We start from the raw sequence: 17,589 nt of genomic DNA, 5'->3' as shown, positions 1-17,589 counted from the left end.
GTGTTTTGGGGATATTTTCCTGAGATTCCATGGTTCCATCATGGGGCTTAACGGAACAGAGGAGAGGAGGGAGTAGGAGAGGGAGCCAGCAGCTTTGGATTCAGTTTCAGATCACGCTCCCCGCCTCCTGCCGCCACACGCAAAATGCATTATCTATTCTTCATAATTAATAAGCATTTAACAGGCTCTCCCTGTCTCGCTGTCCCAGATTCCAGAAACAGTCAGCGGCGGAGCAGGCCGGTGATTATGCCAGCGTGCCAGTTAGTCAAATAAACAAATAAGGACGCTGGGTCTGGGTGAGGGGGCAGTGTGTTGTCGTTAATGTCTAAGATAAGTTGTTTCAGATTGATATGGATGCCTGTGGTGTGGGGAGAAATTGGATCAGTGGTAGACGGTCAGTAAGTCCATTAGCAGTACTAGCTAATCTAGTCTAACTCATCTAGTTTCCACCCTGACGATGAGCCAGAGAACTGGGTCTTGTCTGGTGACACTTATGACAGGGAAACATGGTCACACATGCTCATAGGAAGAACTTAGGGACTGCGTTCACTACAAAGTGTGGTCCGCTGGGTAAGTCTTCATTCCTACTATATGAAAGACTCCTCTGACTGACACATTGCTGCTAGTAGATCCCATCTCACATTTTATTGTCAAAATAAGGACAGTGAAAACAACGGCTTGAATACCTACCACTTCTCTCCTGAGCTGAACGAAGAACTGTTTGCACTTGAACGATATTTTCACAATCTTCAACCTGAGGGGAGAGAAACCCACAGAAATGAGTCACAATTTGTGTCACTGCTGAGGGTCCCCTTCTTTCACAGCACAAATCAGAGCCACTGCAGAGAGAGAAGCTGACTTTAAAATGTCTCCCTATCAAGACTAATCCCTCCCCTCTCCCTCCTCCCATCCCATCCTCGCTCTCCCCTCTCCCTCCTCCCATCCTCGCTCTCCCCTCTCCCTCCTCCCATCCTCGCTCTCCCCTCTCCCTCCTCCCATCCCATCCTCGCTCTCCCCTCTCCCTCCTCCCATCCCATCCTCGCTCTCCCCTCTCCCTCCTTCCATCCCATCCTCGCTCTCCCCTCTCCTTCCTCCCATCCCATCCTCGCTCTCCCCTCTCCCTCCTCCCATCCCATCCTCGCTCTCCCCTCTCCCTCCTCCCATCCCATCCCATCCTCGCTCTCCCTCTCCCTCCTTCCATCCCATCCTCGCTCTCCCCTCTCCTTCCTCCCATCCCATCCTCGCTCTCCCCTCTCCCTCCTCCCATCCCATCCTCGCTCTCCCCTCTCCCTCCTCCCATCCCATCCTCGCTTTCCCCTCTCCTTCCTCCCATCCCATCCTCGCTCTCCCTCTCCCTCCTCCCATCCCATCCTCACTCTCCCCTCTCCCTCCTCCCATCCCATCCTCGCTCTCCCCTCTCCCTCCTCCCATCCCATCCTCGCTCTCCCCTCTCCTTCCTCCCATCCCATCCTCGCTCTCCCCTCTCCCTCCTCCCATCCCATCCTCGCTCTCCCCTCTCCCTCCTCCCATCCCATCCCATCCTCGCTCTCCCCTCTCCCTCCTTCCATCCCATCCTCGCTCTCCCCTCTCCTTCCTCCCATCCCATCCTCGCTCTCCCCTCTCCCTCCTCCCATCCCATCCTCGCTCTCCCCTCTCCCTCCTCCCATCCCATCCTCGCTTTCCCCTCTCCTTCCTCCCATCCCATCCTCGCTCTCCCCTCTCCCTCCTCCCATCCCATCCTCACTCTCCCCTCTCCCTCCTCCCATCCCATCCTCGCTCTCCCCTCTCCCTCCTCCCATCCCATCCTCGCTCTCCCCTCTCCTTCCTCCCATCCCATCCTCGCTCTCCCCTCTCCCTCCTCCCATCCCATCCTCGCTCTCCCCTCTCCTTCCTCCCATCCCATCCCATCCTCGCTCTCCCCTCTCCCTCCTCCCATCCCATCCTCGCTCTCCCCTCTCCTTCCTCCCATCCCATCCTCGCTCTCCCCTCTCCCTCCTCCCATCCCATCCTCACTCTCCCCTCTCCCTCCTCCCATCCCATCCTCGCTCTCCCCTCTCCCTCCTCCCATCCCATCCTCACTCTCCCTCCTCCCATCCCATCCTCACTCTCCCTCCTCCCATCCCATCCTCGCTGTCCCTCCCTTCCCCCTTCCCCCTTCAGCCCTTTTCCCACTTCTACATGACTCACAGCTCAACTAAATATATTTTACATTCTTACACACACACACACACACACACACACATTCTCTTTCTCTCTCCAAGGCAGTGAGTCATGCCCCATCTAAGCAAAGCTAATTTGTCAGCCCGTTGTGGACAGAAATAGGAGCGAGGCTAGAATCCACACAACTCACTCTCTCAGACACATCTCTGTTCCGAGTCACTGGACCGCTATGCTTTCAACTCTGCTCTATGAGGAGTAACGTTATGCATCACCTTTTACTAGAAGGGGCAGGCGAGCCAAACAGAGAGGGAGTGGTCGATAGAAGCAATCCTTTTTGTGTGATGGTTGCAGACAGCTGTTGTAAAACGCACCACTGTTAGCAGCCCTAAATTTAGCCGGACTGGAAAGCATCTGAGCCCATATATTTTCAAATGAGCTGCCTGCGCTACATCAAGCAGCTGGCTTTTAAGAATGAGCGTGTGTGTGCTGTGAGGAGCTAGTAGGGGGTGGGGGGTTGGGAAGTGTGTGTGTCAGTGTGTGTCTCTGTGTGTTGGATTATCACATGTCTGGTCGGGATTTGGGCTGTGCTATTCCACCCCTGGCACACACTTCCAGTAGCCCCACCAACTGGGCTGAATATCTAAGAATGAAAGCTTTGGGCCTCAAAGAAAATCCACATGAAAGCCTCAACCGCTCTGAGTCTGCTCTCAGAGGAGATTCTAGGAATGATCATCTGCGGTTTACAGATTAATACACTGCTCAAAAAAATTAAGGGAACGCTAAAATAACACATCCTAGATCTGAATGAATGAAATAATCTTATTAAATACTTTTTCTTTACATAGTTGAATGTGCTGACAACAAAATCACACAAAAATTATCAATGGAAATCAAATGTATCAACCCATGGAGGTCTGGATTTGGAGTCACCCTCAAAATTAAAGTGGAAAACCACACTACAGGCTGATCCAACTTTGATGTAATGTCCTTAAAACAAGTCAAAATGAGGCTCAGTAGTGTGTGTGTGTGTGGCCTCCACGTGCCTGTATGACCTCCCTACAACGCCTGGGCATGCTCCTGATGAGGTGGCGGATGGTCTCCTGAGGGATCTCTTCCCAGACCTGGACTAAAGCATCCGCCAACTCCTGGACAGTCTGTGGTGCAATGTGGCGTTGGTGGATGGAGAGAGACATGATGTCCCAGATGTGCTCAATTGGATTCAGGTCTGGGGAACGGGCGGGCCAGTCCATAGCATCAATGCCTTCCTCTTGCAGGAACTGCTGACACACTCCAGCCACATGAGGTCTAGCATTGTCTTGCATTAGGAGGAACCCAGGGCCAACCGCACCAGCATATGGTCTCACAAGGGGTCTGAGGATCTCATCTCGGTACCTAATGGCAGTCAGGCTACCTCTGGCGAGCACATGGAGGCCTGTGCGGCCCCCCAAAGAAATGCCACCCCACACCATGACTGACCCACCGCCAAACCGGTCATGCTGGAGGATGTTGCAGGCAGCAGAACGTTCTCCACAGCGTCTCCAGACTCTGTCACGTCTGTCACGTGCTCAGTGTGAACCTGCTTTCATCTGTGAAGAGCACAGGGCGCCAGTGGCGAATTTGCCAATCTTGGTGTTCTCTGGCAAATGCCAAACGTCCTGCACGGTGTTGGGCTGTAAGCACAACCCCCACCTGTGGACGTCGGGCCCTCATACCACCCTCATGGAGTCGGTTTCTGACCGTTTGAGCAGACACATGCACATTTGTGGCCTGCTGGAGGTCATTTTGCAGGGCTCTGGCAGTGCTCCTCCTGCTCCTCCTTGCACAAAGGCGGAGGTAGCAGTCCTGCTGCTGGGTTGTTGCCCTCCTACGGCCTCCTCCACGTCTCCTGATGTACTGGCCTGTCTCCTGGTAGCGCCTCCATGCTCTGGACACTACGCTGACAGACACAGCAAACCTTCTTGCCACAGCTCGCATTGATGTGCCATCCTGGATGAGCTGCACTACCTGAGCCACTTGTGTGGGTTGTAGACTCCATCTCATGCTACCACTAGAGTGAAAGCACCGCCAGCATTCAAAAGTGACCAAAACATCAGCCAGGAAGCATAGGAACTGAGAAGTGGTCTGTGGTCACCACCTGCAAAACCAGTCCTTTATTGGGGGTGTCTTGCTAATTGCCTATAATTTCCACCTGTTGTCTATTCCATTTGCACAACAGCATGTGAAATGTATTGTCAATCAGTGTTGCTTCCTAAGTGGACAGTTTGATTTCACAGAAGTGTGATTGACTTGGAGTTACATTGTGTTGTTTAAGTGTTCCCTTTATTTTTTTGAGCAGTTTATGTAAAGCACTTATGTGAGGTGCTTAGAATAATCATATTCAACACTTCTCTGAATACTTCTGCAACCTGGATGACTGAAGATAAGTCAATGATATATAGCTGAATAAAACACAGTGAACATTTTAATTTCTAACACAATCTACAAAAGTGGACGCTATTTGTGATCACAAATGATCCCCTTGCAGCTGCGATCAAATTCATTCTCTGATTTACAAATCGCCTCATCTTGTATCAGAATCAAGTCTTCAGTTTGTCACTCACCATGGAAAGCAGTTGATTCGTACCCTGTTCTTGTAAACCATGATCCCTGCGGACATCACCCCAATTAAAATATCAGTGTTGCTTTGATCCTGGAACCGTGAGAGAAAGAGGGAGATAGGGATGAAGAAACACAGGAAGGAAGGAAATCAATGAGAAAAATTGGTGGCTTAAGAGTCTAAGCACCCTGACAATCTAAGCACCCTGACAGTGGGCAAAGCCTGGTGGGAGCTTTGGTGGGGGTACAGACACAGACCCTCTCCCCCTAAGACAGTGGCGGGGGTAGGGCCGGCCCTAGCCTTTTGGGGGCCCTAAGCTACAGTTGAAGTCGGAAGTTTCCATACACCTTAGCCAAATACATTTAAACTCAGTTTTTCACAATTCCTGACATTTAATCCTAGTACAAATTCCCTGTCTTAGGTCAGTTAGGATCACCACTTTATTTTAAGAATGTGAAATGTCAGAATAATAGTAGAGAGAATGATTTATTTCAGCTTTTATTTCTTTCATCACATTCCCAGTGGGTCAGAAGTTTACATACACTCAATTAGTATTTGGTAGCATTGCCTTTAAATTGCTTAACTTGGGTCAAACGTTTCGGGTAGCCTTCCACAAGCTTCCCACAATAAGTTGGGTGAATTTTGGCCCATTCCTCCTGACAGAGCTGGTGTAACTGAGTCAGGTTTGTAGGCCTCCTTGCTCGCACACGCTTTTTCAGTTCTGCCCACAAATGTTCTATAGGATTGAGGTCAGGGCTTTGTGATGGCCACTCCAATACCTTGTCATTGTCCATTTGGAAGACCCATTTGCAACCAAGCATTAACTTCCTGACTGATGTCTTGAGATGTTGCTTCAATATATCCACATAATTTTCCTTCCTCATTAGGCCATCTATTTTGTGAAGTGCACCAGTCCCTCTTGCAGCAAAGCACCCCCACAGCATGATGCTGCCACCCCCGTGCTTCACGGTTGGTATGGTGTTCTTCGGCTTGCAAGCGTCACCCTTTTTCCTCCAAACATAACGATGGTCATTATGGCCAAACAGTTCTATTTTTGTTTCATCAGACCAGAGGACATTTCTCCAAAAAGTATGATCTTTGTCCCCATGTGCAGTTGCAAACCGCAGTCTGGCTTTTTTATGGCGGTTTTGGAGCAATGGCTTCTTCCTTGCTGAGCGGCCTTTCAGGTTATGTAGATATAGGACTCGTTTTACTGTGGATATATATACTTTTGTACCTGTTTCTCCAGCATCTTCACAAGGTCCTTTGCTGTTGTTCTGGGATTGATTTGCACTTTTCGCACCAAAGTACGTTAATCTCTAGGAGACAGAACACGTCTCCTTCCTGAGCGGTATGATGGCTGCGTGGTCCCATGGTGTTTATACTAGCGTACTATTGTTTGTACAGATGAACGTGGTACCTTCAGACGTTTCGAAATTGCTCCTAAGGATGAACCAGACTTGTGGAGGTCTACAATTAGTTTACTGAGGTCTTGGCTACTTTCTTTTGATTTTCCCATGATGTCAAGCAAAGAGACACTGAGTTTGAAGGTAGGCCTTGAAATACATCCACAGGTACACCTCCAATTGACTCAAATGATGTCAATTAGCCTATCAGAAGCTTCTAAAACCATGACATCATTTTCTGGAATTTTCCAAGCTGTTTAAAGGCACAGTCAACTTAGTGTATGTAAACTTCTGACCCACTGGAATTGTGATACAGTGAATTATAAGTTAAATAATCTGTCTGTATACAATTGTTGGAAAACTTACTTGTGTCATGCACAAAGTAGATGTCCTAACCGACTTGCCAAAACGATAGTTTGTTAACAAGACATTTGTGGAGTGGTTGAAAAACAAGTTTTAATGACTCCAACCTAAGTGTATATAAACTTCCGACTTCAACTGTACATTTTGGTTGGGGGGGCCCAACCACACGCGAGCGGTCGCTTAGTGGCTAGGGCCGGACGTGGTTGGGGGGTTAGGGTATGACATCAGTGGGGGGGGGGGGGGGGGGGCAATTGTCCGCAGTTTAAAATGGGGCACAATCACTCTTTTGTGTCACTTTTGTTTTTTAAAATCTTATGTTTGTTGTGTAGTAAATATTTTAGTTTTTCTTTTAGTTTTTTTTTTCTATTCGTCTTTTCCTGTAAAGCACATTGCGTTGCATTCCATGTCTGAAATGTGCTGTATACATAAAGCTTGATTTGATACCTCTCCGCTGTAATAGTCAAAGTGTGGTGATCATTCTAGAGCAAAAATGGCTGGATGGACAATTGTGGCTGGGGCCTCTGTTTAGATCTGCCATTGACTCATTGTACCAGGAATGTCTATGTAACTCTTCGCCATTGTGTGACCTGCTTTGTCTTATGAACAAAACTATTATCTAGACAAAAACAACCAAACCTGGACAGTCAGACACACACACACACACACACACCAAGACACCCAAACATGCACATAAAAGCACACAGACAGACACATTATCTGGGGCAAAGAGAAAAGCCTGTCTAATCGGACAATGAGGGAAATCTCTGTACAATTGCTGGATTAGTTTAAGGCCTTTTGACACTGGAGTGCTCTGCCCCGCTAGTCTTTCTTTCTTCACAGTCCACAGACACAAAGACACACACACAGACAGCTCTTCAAGGCTTAGTGGTTCTGCTGTTCCTCAGCCACATGCGCCGAAAACAACAGGTATAGACATTACTGTGAAATGCTTACTTACAGCCCTTAACCAACAATGCATTTATTTCTTAATAAAAAAGTAAAATAAAACAACAAAAAAGTGTTGAGAAAAAAAGAGCAGAAGTAAAATAAAATAACAGTAGGGAGGCTATATACAGGTGGATACCGGTACAGAGTCAATGTGCGGGGGCACCGGCTAGTTGAGGTAATATGTACATGTGGGTAGAGTTAAAGTGACTATGCATAAATAATTAACAGAGTAGCAGCAGCGTAAAAAGATGGGGTGGGGGTGCAAATAGTCTGGGTAGCCATGATAAGCTGTTCAGGAGTCTTATGGCTTGGGGGTAGAAGCTGTTGAGAAGCCTTTTGGACCTAGACTTGGCGCTCCGGTACCGCTTGCCGTGCGGTAGCAGAGAGAACAGTCTATGACTAGGGTGGCTGGAGTCTTTGACAATTTTGAGGGCCTTCCTCTGACACCACCTGGTATAGAGGTCCTGGATGGCAGGAAGCTTGGCACCAGTGATGTACTGGGCTGTACGCACTACCCTCTGTAGTGCCTTGCGGTCGGAGACCGAGCAGTTGCCATACCAGGCGGTGATGCAACCAGTCAGGATGCTCTCAATGGTGCAGCTGTAGAACTTTTTGAGGATCTGAGGACCCATGCCAAATCTTTTCAGTCTCCTGAGGGGGAATAGGCTTTGTCGTGCCCTCTTCACGACTGTCTTGGTGTGTTTGGACCATGATAGTTCGTTGGTGATGTGGACACCAAGGAACTTGAAGCTCTCAACCTGTTCCACTACAGCCCCGTTGATGAGAATGGGGGCGTGCTCAGTCCCCTTTTTTTCCCCTGTAGTCCACAATCATCTCCTTTGTCTTGATCACGTTGAAGGAGAGGTTGTTGTCCTGGCACCACACGGCCAGGTCTCTGACCTCCTCCCTATAGGCTGTCTCATCGTTGTCGATCAGGCCTACCACTGTTGTGTCGTCGGCAAACTTAATGATGGTGTTGGAGTCGTGCCTGGCCATGCAGTCATGGGTGAACAGGGAGTACAGGAGGGGACTGAGCACGCACCCCTGAGGGGCCCCCGTGTTGAAGATCAGAGTGGCAGATGTGTTGTTACCTACCCTTACCACCTGGGGGCGGCCCGTCAGGAAGTCCAGGATCCAGTTGCAGAGGGAGATGTTTGGTCCCAGGATCCTTAGCTTAGTGATGAGCTTTGAGGGCACTATGGTGTTGAACGCTGAGCTGTAGTCAATGAATAGCATTCTGACGTACAGTCAGGGGAAAAAGTATTTGATCCCCTGCTGATTTTGTACGTTTGAAATTTATTTTATACAGGTAACGAGCTGAGATTAGGAGCACACTCTTAAAGAGAGTGCTCCTAATCTTAGCTAGTTACCTGTATAAAAGACACCTGTCCACAGAAGCAATCAATCAATCAGATTCCAAACTCTCCACCATGGCCACTGACAAAGACATGATCAGTCTATAATTTTAATGGTAGGTTTATTTGAACAGTGAGAGACAGAATAACAACAACAAAATCCAGAAAAACACATGTCAAAAATGTTATAAATTGATTTGCATTTTAAATGAGGGAAATAAGTATTTGACCCCTCTGCAAAAAATGACTTAGTACTTGGTGGCAAAACCCTTGTTGGCAATCACAGAGGTCAGACATTTCTTGTAGTTGGCCACCAGGTTTGCACACATCTCAGGAGGGATTTTGTCCCACTCCTCTTTGCAGATCTTCTCCAAGTCATTAAGGTTTCGAGCCTGACATTTGGCAACTCGAACCTTCAGCTCCCTCCACAGATTTTCTATGGGATTAAGGTCTGGAGACTGGCTAGGCCACTCCAGGACCTTCATGTGCTTCTTCTTGAGCCACTCCTTTGTTGCCTTGGCCGTGTGTTTTGGGTCATTGTCATGCTGGAATACCCATCCACGACCCATTTTCAATGCCCTGGCTGAGGGAAGGAGGTTCTCACCCAAGATTTGACGGTACATGGCCCCGTCCATCGTCCCTTTGATGCGGTGAAGTTGTCCTGTCCCCTTAGCAGAAAAACACCCCCAAAGCATAATGTTTCCACCTCTATGTTTGACGGTGGGGATGGTGTTCTTGGGGTCATAGGCAGCATTCCTCCTCCTCCAAACACGGCGAGTTTTGTTGATGCCAAAGAGCTCGATTTTGGTCTCATCTGACCACAACACTTTCACCCAGTTCTCCTCTGAATCATTCAGATGTTCATTGGCAAACTTCAGATGGGGCTGTATATGTGCTTTCTTGAGCAGGGGGACCTTGCGGGCGCTGCAGGATTCCAGTCCTTCACAGCGTAGTGTTTTACCAATTGTTTTCTTGGTGACTATGGTCCTAGCTGCCTTGAGATCATTGACAAGATCCTCCCGTGTAGTTCTGGGCTGATTCCTCACCGTTCTCATGATCATTGCAACTCCACGAGCCCCAGGCCGAGGGAGATTGACAGTTATTTTGTGTTTCTTCCATTTGCGAATAATCGCAACCAACTGTTGTCACCTTCTCACCAAGCTGCTTGGCGATGGTCTTGTAGCCCATTCCAGCCTTGTATAGCTCTACAATCTTGTCCCTGACATCCTTGGAGAGCTCTTTGTTCTTGGCCATGGTGGAGAGTTTGGAATCTGATTGATTGATTGCTTCTGTGGACAGGTGTCTTTTATACAGGTAACTAGCTAAGATTAGGAGCACTCTCTTTAAGAGTGTGCTCCTAATCTCAGCTCGTTACCTGTATAAAAAAGACACCTGGGAGCCAGAAATCTTTCCGATTGAGAGGGGGTCAAATACTTATTTCCCTCATTAAAATGCAAATCAATTTATAAAAATTTTTACATCAGTTTTTCTGGATTTTTTTGTTGTTATTCTGTCTCTCACTGTTCAAATAAACCTTCCATTAAAATTATAGACTGATCATTTATTTGTCAGTGGGCAAACGTACAAAATCAGCAGGGGATCAAATACTTTTTTCCCTCACTGTAGGTGTTCCTCTTGTCCAGGTGGGAAAGGGCAATGTGGAGTGCAATAGAGATTGCATCATCTGTGGATCTGTTGGGGCGGTATGCAAATTGGAGTGGGTCTAGGGTTTCTGGGATAATGGTGTTGATGTGAGCCATGACCAGCCTTTCAAAGCACTTCATGGCTACAGATGTCAGTGCTACGGGTCGATAGTCATTTAGGCAGGTTATCTTAATGTTCTTGGGTACGGGGACTATGGTGGTCTGCTTGAAATATGTTGGTATTACAGACTCAGTCAGGGACATGTTGAAAATGTCGGTGAAGACACTTGCCAGTTGGTCAGCACATGCTCGGAGTACACGTCCTGGTAATCCGTCTGGCCCTGCGGCCTTGTGAATGTTGACCTGCTTAAAAGTCTTACTCACATCGGCTACGGAGAGCGTGATCACATAGTCATCCGGAACAGCTGGTGCTCTCATGCATGCTTCGGTGTTGCTTGCCTCGAAGCGAGCATAGAAGTGGTTTAGCTCGTCTGGTAGGCTTGTGTCACTGGGCAGCTCGCGGCTGTGCTTCCCTTTGTAGTCTGTAATAGTTTTCAAGCCCTGCCACATCCGACGAGTGTCAGAGCCGGTGTAGTACGATTCAATCTTAGTCCTGTATTGACTCTTTGCCTGTTTGATGGTTTGTCGGAGGGCATAGCGGGATTTCTTATAAGCGTCCGGGTTAGAGTCCCGCTCCTTGAAAGCGGCAGCTCTACCCTTTAGCTCAGTGCGGATGTTGCCTGTAATCCATGACTTCTGGTTGGGGTGTACTCCCTCAATGCTATCTGAAGAATCCCGGAACATGTTCCAGTCTGTGCTAACAAAACAGTCCTGTAGCTTAGCATCTGCATCATCTGACCACTTTTTTATTACAGGAATACAAAGCATTAAAAGCTTCATAAGGCCCTGGTGTCTGGGGCCAGAGGAACACGCAGACTGTACATTAGAATGATATACTATTGTACGTGCATGTTTCAACCTTCACTCTGCCTCTACCCATTTCTACCTGCTGGGTTAGAAAGCACTGGCTTTTCTAGAGCTAGGGCACAGCTGTATGAAACATTGGTATCAGTGCTGCTATGAAAAGTGAATTTTCTACCGTAGCAGTGACACACACACACACGTACACATACACAAACACACAGGGGAGCAGCCTTACCCTTGCATAGTGCAATTCCACTCCGTACAGCTCCAGAGTCCTTGCTGTGTTCAGGTAATTAAACTCTGACTGGGCAGGAGACAGGCCACTGAGGAGGAAGAGAGAGAAATGCATGAGAGAGGGAAGGTGCCTCAAACTCCACAGCACGTAACCCATTCACAGAAAACGGAGCAGTACAGTGAGACCACGCTTTTCCTTGGAAAATCACTCAATAAAACCATGAGTATACAACTCTGTATGAACATCAAAATCAAACCAAAATTGTATTGGTCGCGTACACAGTTTAGCAGGTGTTAGGGCGGGTGCAGCGAAAGGCTTATGTTCCTAGTTCCTATCAATCAATGCAGTAAATGTCAAACAAGCACACAATCAAAATGTTGTACAGCAGTAGACATAAGTTATTTTCGGATGTAGGTAATAGTACTAGAAATGTTCTAAGCAAATAAAAAAAACGAAATACTGCCAAGTTGGCTAGGAGCTAGAAACAGGGCGACCGTGTCTGTCGGCGCCATCTTTTGTTTCCTGGAAAAGAAAGAGTGTGTGCATGTCTTGTGAAGATGGGCCCCTACCTGTGCTGTTGGTGGTGTTTGGTGACCTCCTTGTCGAAGCCTTGGGGCGGGTTGGGGATGAAGCAGAACTCTGAGAGGTAACCAGGAGCATGCTCCGAGTCACTGTAGTCTCCCAGCTCAGCTACACAACGCAGAGAGAGTCAAATCAATTAAATAGTAGACACGGTCAAGTCGACTCCCTATATGACACAGAAAATATTAGGCCTATATTGCATTTGAAAGACAAACCATTACCTATCAATGTAGTAATGAATAGAAGACAAGAACCTCAATCAAAAGCCTGGTTATGATGTCTATTAATGAAAGAGATAAGTGGTTGAGAAGCCTTTGAGAAGCTAAGTACTTCAGATCCATTAGCTTGTGGTCGTGTATGACCCGGCCTCAATTCATATGAATGGAGCCCTTAACCACTGGCTCATGACTATCATTGACAAACAGATCAATTCAAAACACAGTTATAAATCAGAAAGAAAAAAGAACCACAACACTCAAACTAAACGGTCAATTGCCTATGGATTTATGCTGCAGCAGTATGCAAAGAAATATCTACACAGCACTAATGCCAGAGCTTTCAGCAGAGTGCATTTCTTGATCGAATTTGATCCGCCTCACCGATTTTGCAAAACTAACCGAATTACCAGCAGCATTCCATCATGTTTCATACCCCTATCCCCATGGCTACAATAGCATGAAATCCTTCTCATGGGTAGAGACATTGAACTGATATAGGCCGAAGTAAGAGTCTGGATATGGACACGGGTTGGTTGTGTTATATGTTGGAGGTGCAGTTCAAATCCCTCAGTGCAGTGGAGATGGGACAGACAATGGAGGTACAGACCCCTAACCCCCCCCCCCCTCTCCAATCTGTCAGGAGTCATTATTAAGGTCAATCGGATGACACAGGTTGGCAAGCTACACTCCTCAGGCTTACCGCCCACTACAATGGGAGGATGTGGCTCGGTGCTAGCTGTGGATCACTAGGCTAGGCTTCACTATGCTAGGCTATGCTAACATGTAGTATATTAGTTAGCATGTTGGTAACTGAGTTGAGCTGCTGTGCCACTCGGCTATTCTTTCCCATGAGGAGTTGAGCTGAGCTGAAAAGGCTCTATTGTGCTACAGTATTCCGGACATGTCTGTTCAAGGCTGTGCAGCAGCAGTACTCTGCTACATAGTATTCTATGTACTGCAGTGGCGTAGCGCAGTTTCGTGGGGCCCCCGCAAGGTCAGTGTAGAGGAAATGTGCAGTTTTATAGATAAACTCATGCTATTTTATACATTTTGTCATGAGGATGAGAGAACATTTGGCTGTTTTAGAGCTCAGGGATACTTGAAAGACGGGTAAATCTGAAATATTTGTCTTACTATTAACAACATTTGAAATATACATTTTGATAGACCAAAGTATCAGCTATCACACCATGTAAAGGAACAACCTATTTTTTTATTTTAATAAAATGCAACCAACTGGATTTCTGTAAACTCTCAGACCCAATAAAAGGCATTTCGTTTTTACAATTATTGTCCAACAAGTGTTTAAAGGCCTTGATTGTTTAAGTCTAACATTAGAATATTCAAATATGTAATACAAATCTCTAAACTTATTTTTGCTTTGTTTTATAGTACTATTAAATTCTCCAGGGCTAATTTCATTAGCATTTTGGCATGTTTTTCTTTAGATTTAGAACATAAAACAACATTTATAAAGCCAACATTATCCCTTAGGTCTAGCACAGCAAACACTTAAATTGTTTAAGCATATGTTGCAGAACAGTGATTAAATGTTTTGGGGGGAATATTGACAAAATAAATTGATCTTAAGGGGGTTAGCCATCAGTGACGGAGTAGACAAGCCACTGACAGAGCTGACAGATACTCAACAGACCTATTTTTGCCTCTAAAAATAAAAGTCCAATACAAACATTTGTAAAATATAGAAAATGATTCATTTGAAAATCCCCAATAAAAACATAACCATATTATCAGATCTTTTGATGTTTTATGAAGTTGACAAAAATTGAAAATGTCTTCATTCAAGTGGTATACACAGTAGCAATTTAGTTTTTCCTCAGTTGCTTTATGACTCTAAAACCTAATTAATCTTCTATTTTAATCTATCAGGCAGATGGAGTTGACAGTTTATGGTTGTGACCATGGTGATTCCAATATTGTTTGTTTAAATATATCAAAAGCAGAGAACTTTACAGACCATGAGTGGTCTTGTTGAACTACATATAATGAGGACATTAATAAAGGGTCCTTATGGTATAGGTGACCCTGCACATTCCTAATTAATTTAGGATTTTAGATAAATCTGACGGAGTAACCCAAATCTCCAGACACATCTTTTCGGAAGCAAAGTTTTAAAATAAATATTATTTAAAGTCACAGAGGGCTATTGCAAGAAACTACATACAATGCTTTTTTTCCCAGTTAATATCAATTGTTGCCAGTTTATTTATTTTAAACACTTTTTTTGAGAGTTTGAAATTGGGATCCTTTGCTTCAGAGAAGGGCATTTTCAGGCATAGAGCCGACATGGAAATTAATACATTTGAAAGTATTCTGACAATTCCAAATTCTATCCAAATTGTCCCCATGTGCAGTTGCAAACCGTAGTCTGGCTTTTTTATGGCGGTTTTGGAGCAGTGGCTTCTTCCTTGCTGAGCGGCCTTTCAGGTTATGTCGATATAGGACTCATTTTGCTGTGGATATAGATACTTTTGTACCTGTTTCCTACAGCATCTTCACAAGGTCCTATGCTGTTGTTCTGGGATTGATTTGCACTTTTTGCACCAAAGTACGTTCATCTCTAGGAGACAGAACGCGTCTCCTTCCTGAGCGGTATGACGGCTGCGTGGTCCCATGGTATTTATACTTGTGTACTATTGTTTGTACAGATGAACGTGGTACCTTCAGGCGTTTGGAAATTGCTCCCAAGGATGAACCAGACTTGTGGAGGTCTACATTTTCTTTTCTGAGGTCTTGGCAGATTTTTTTTTGATTTTCCCATGATGTCAAGCAAAGAGGCACTGAGTTTGAAGGTAGGCCTTGAAAAAATGACAGGACAAATCATATTTGTATTTTTTTTCTCTATTGTTTTTTTTCTTCTTTACATATGTACTTTTTGAACATTATTGCCTGTCTGTGATCTGAACCCTTCACCCCCCAAAAATATATAAAAAAATAAAATAAAATAAAACACTTCTCAAACAAGCTCAAATAATGCAACAACAAAAAAAAAGATATTAGCACAGTGTTCCATACACAGCTATCCATGTTCCACTAACGTCAGGGGCATAAAGAGAGAGGGTTATGGCTAATTACAGGATCCGCTGCAAACTGCTTTTTTTATTGGGCGAGATAATTAAATACTACATTTGATTTGACGTCGGAAAACGTTATGCTATGTGGCAGCACACAACGAGTGACTATTGGAAAGTCCTGCTGAGTACACTGACCCTCAGCTAAAAGCTTTCAACACACATCTTCCTAGTCCTCTCACACTAAAAGCATTTGAGTCGCCTAGTGGCCATACACTGTGCAGCCTCGTATGGCGCAACAGAGATCAAATGGATTAACTAACTACCAGTAGCTACATATCCCTGTTTTGCGTGTGTATCTCTGGCAGCACGCCTGGGGATTGGAACTTACATTGAACAGAGTAGGACGCCAGGAGCGCGGCAGTGTTGTGCGGGCAGGGCAATCTGTGGGCCACAATTCACAAACACACAAGTCATGACACTGATTCATTTGGATCAATAGGAAAACTAGAGCTTTTATCAATGGCAGCTACTATTAGAGTAGTGTGTCAAAGTGCTGGGCCGGTAGAATCCGTGTAAGGTCACTAGAGCAGTGTGTGAGTGTGCTAGAGCAGTGTGTGAGTGTCCGTGCTCTACCAGCTCAGCTGGTAGAGCACGGCGCTTGTAACGCCAAGGTAGTGGGTTCGATCCCCGGGACCACCCATACACAAAAATGTATGCACGCATGACTGTAAGTCGCTTTGGATAAAAGCGTCTGCTAAATGGCGTATTATATTATTATTTATTATTATAACTCACCTTCCTGTCAGGATGTCCTGTTTGAGCTGGAGGAAATACTGGTACCTAGTGGAATAAGGAGAGCAGTTACACCAACAACGTGATACGGATGTCTCTGTGATTATGAACATTTGGACATAATCTACAGTACAGCAGAATAGAGCGACTGGACAGGACCCACTCACATGGAGCTTCTCTGATGCTTATTGCTTAAGCTACATTTCTATGACTTAACGTGTAGCCTATGTACTGTGTTGTGCATAACTAATAGTGAATTAATCTCATCATAGTGTGAGTGCTCAACAGCATTGTTGTGTGGTGTCTGGAATCAATAGTGCACATCCAAAACAGATCCATGCCTCTCTGTATCTTAGATCTACAAAATGGTGCACTCACTTGATAAGGCTGGTTGAGCAAGGAAATGCTTGAGTGCATAAATTGATTAAACAACACTGGAGTATCCAGACTGTAACTCTGTTTCTATTGACCATGTATGGAATCCCCTGCAATAGGGGCAAGCAGCCTCCATGGCATGCCACTGCCCTATTTATGACTAGCTGTGTGCAAGGCTGCCATCAGTGCAACTTGTCCATTATTGGCTAATCTACCTACCATGCTGATTCTAGTCTTAAACTAACTGGTAGCGAGCTCTTAAACCCTGCCGGACCTATTCCATCTAACAAGTTTAATCTATTCATCCCCATTAGTACGATTAGCGGCTTAGGGCTTTGGTTAGTGTAATACTGGCCTATAGTTTAACAGTTACCCGGGTAATTAGTCTCCTTATATGGGCATGAAATGGCAGGTTATCCTTATCTAGTGTACTCTTTATTAGGGACCTTACCCAGTGCACTCTTTATTAGTATCCTTACCTAGTGTACTCTTCCTGAAGTTTATTAGGGTCTGTCACAAAGAACTTCACTCTGAAACTCAGATTATGAGGCGATCCCCCTGTAAATGTAAAATGAGACAGATTATTGTATTTCCACTTTAAAACAACCACTTCCCTGTTAATCCATCCATTTCTGAGCGGTAGATTGAATGTTCACCTACTTTTTAACTGCTTCCTGATGGGTTTGTTTGGATCCAGCCACCTCTGTAAAATATAGATGAGGAGAAACTCAATGACACGATAACAGTTCCTCAGCAACCCTGCTCACTCTCAATTATTCACCAGTCAGCCCCCTTCACCTCTCACTTTATCTCTACCCACCTCTCTGATTTCCAGAAGGTAAATGCAGGCAGGGCCGTGTTGATCTGTAGCTAGCTACTAGCTAAGTACAAATTGACAGTACACAACACTTAAGGAGGGGTGATGGTGATGAGGACTGTGTCAACACAACTCGTATC

General features: G+C 45.7%; 1 protein-coding gene across 2 annotated transcripts in view; it reads right to left on the bottom strand.

Moving 5' to 3' along the window:
- The window catches only part of ptpn4a (protein tyrosine phosphatase non-receptor type 4a), a 93,701-nt gene that overhangs the window by 27,699 nt on the left and 48,413 nt on the right, over window positions 1-17,589 (bottom strand). For both annotated transcript variants that reach the window (XM_084179776.1, XM_084179775.1), the window contains exons 4-11: window positions 17,293-17,335; window positions 17,112-17,190; window positions 16,261-16,305; window positions 15,854-15,906; window positions 12,200-12,320; window positions 11,631-11,718; window positions 4,761-4,849; window positions 691-754 (exon numbers count right to left, since the gene is read on the bottom strand). In XM_084179776.1, coding sequence (XP_084035902.1) covers window positions 691-754; window positions 4,761-4,849; window positions 11,631-11,718; window positions 12,200-12,320; window positions 15,854-15,906; window positions 16,261-16,305; window positions 17,112-17,190; window positions 17,293-17,335 — 582 coding nt within the window. The remainder of the gene's footprint in view (window positions 1-690; window positions 755-4,760; window positions 4,850-11,630; window positions 11,719-12,199; window positions 12,321-15,853; window positions 15,907-16,260; window positions 16,306-17,111; window positions 17,191-17,292; window positions 17,336-17,589) is intronic.

Source organism: Coregonus lavaretus (genome assembly GCF_964263955.1).
Source record: "Coregonus lavaretus genome assembly, chromosome: 16".
Classification (NCBI taxonomy): domain Eukaryota; kingdom Metazoa; phylum Chordata; class Actinopteri; order Salmoniformes; family Salmonidae; genus Coregonus; species Coregonus lavaretus.
The sequence above is the reverse complement of the archived record's forward strand: the minus strand, read 5'-3'. Positions and strand labels throughout refer to the sequence as shown.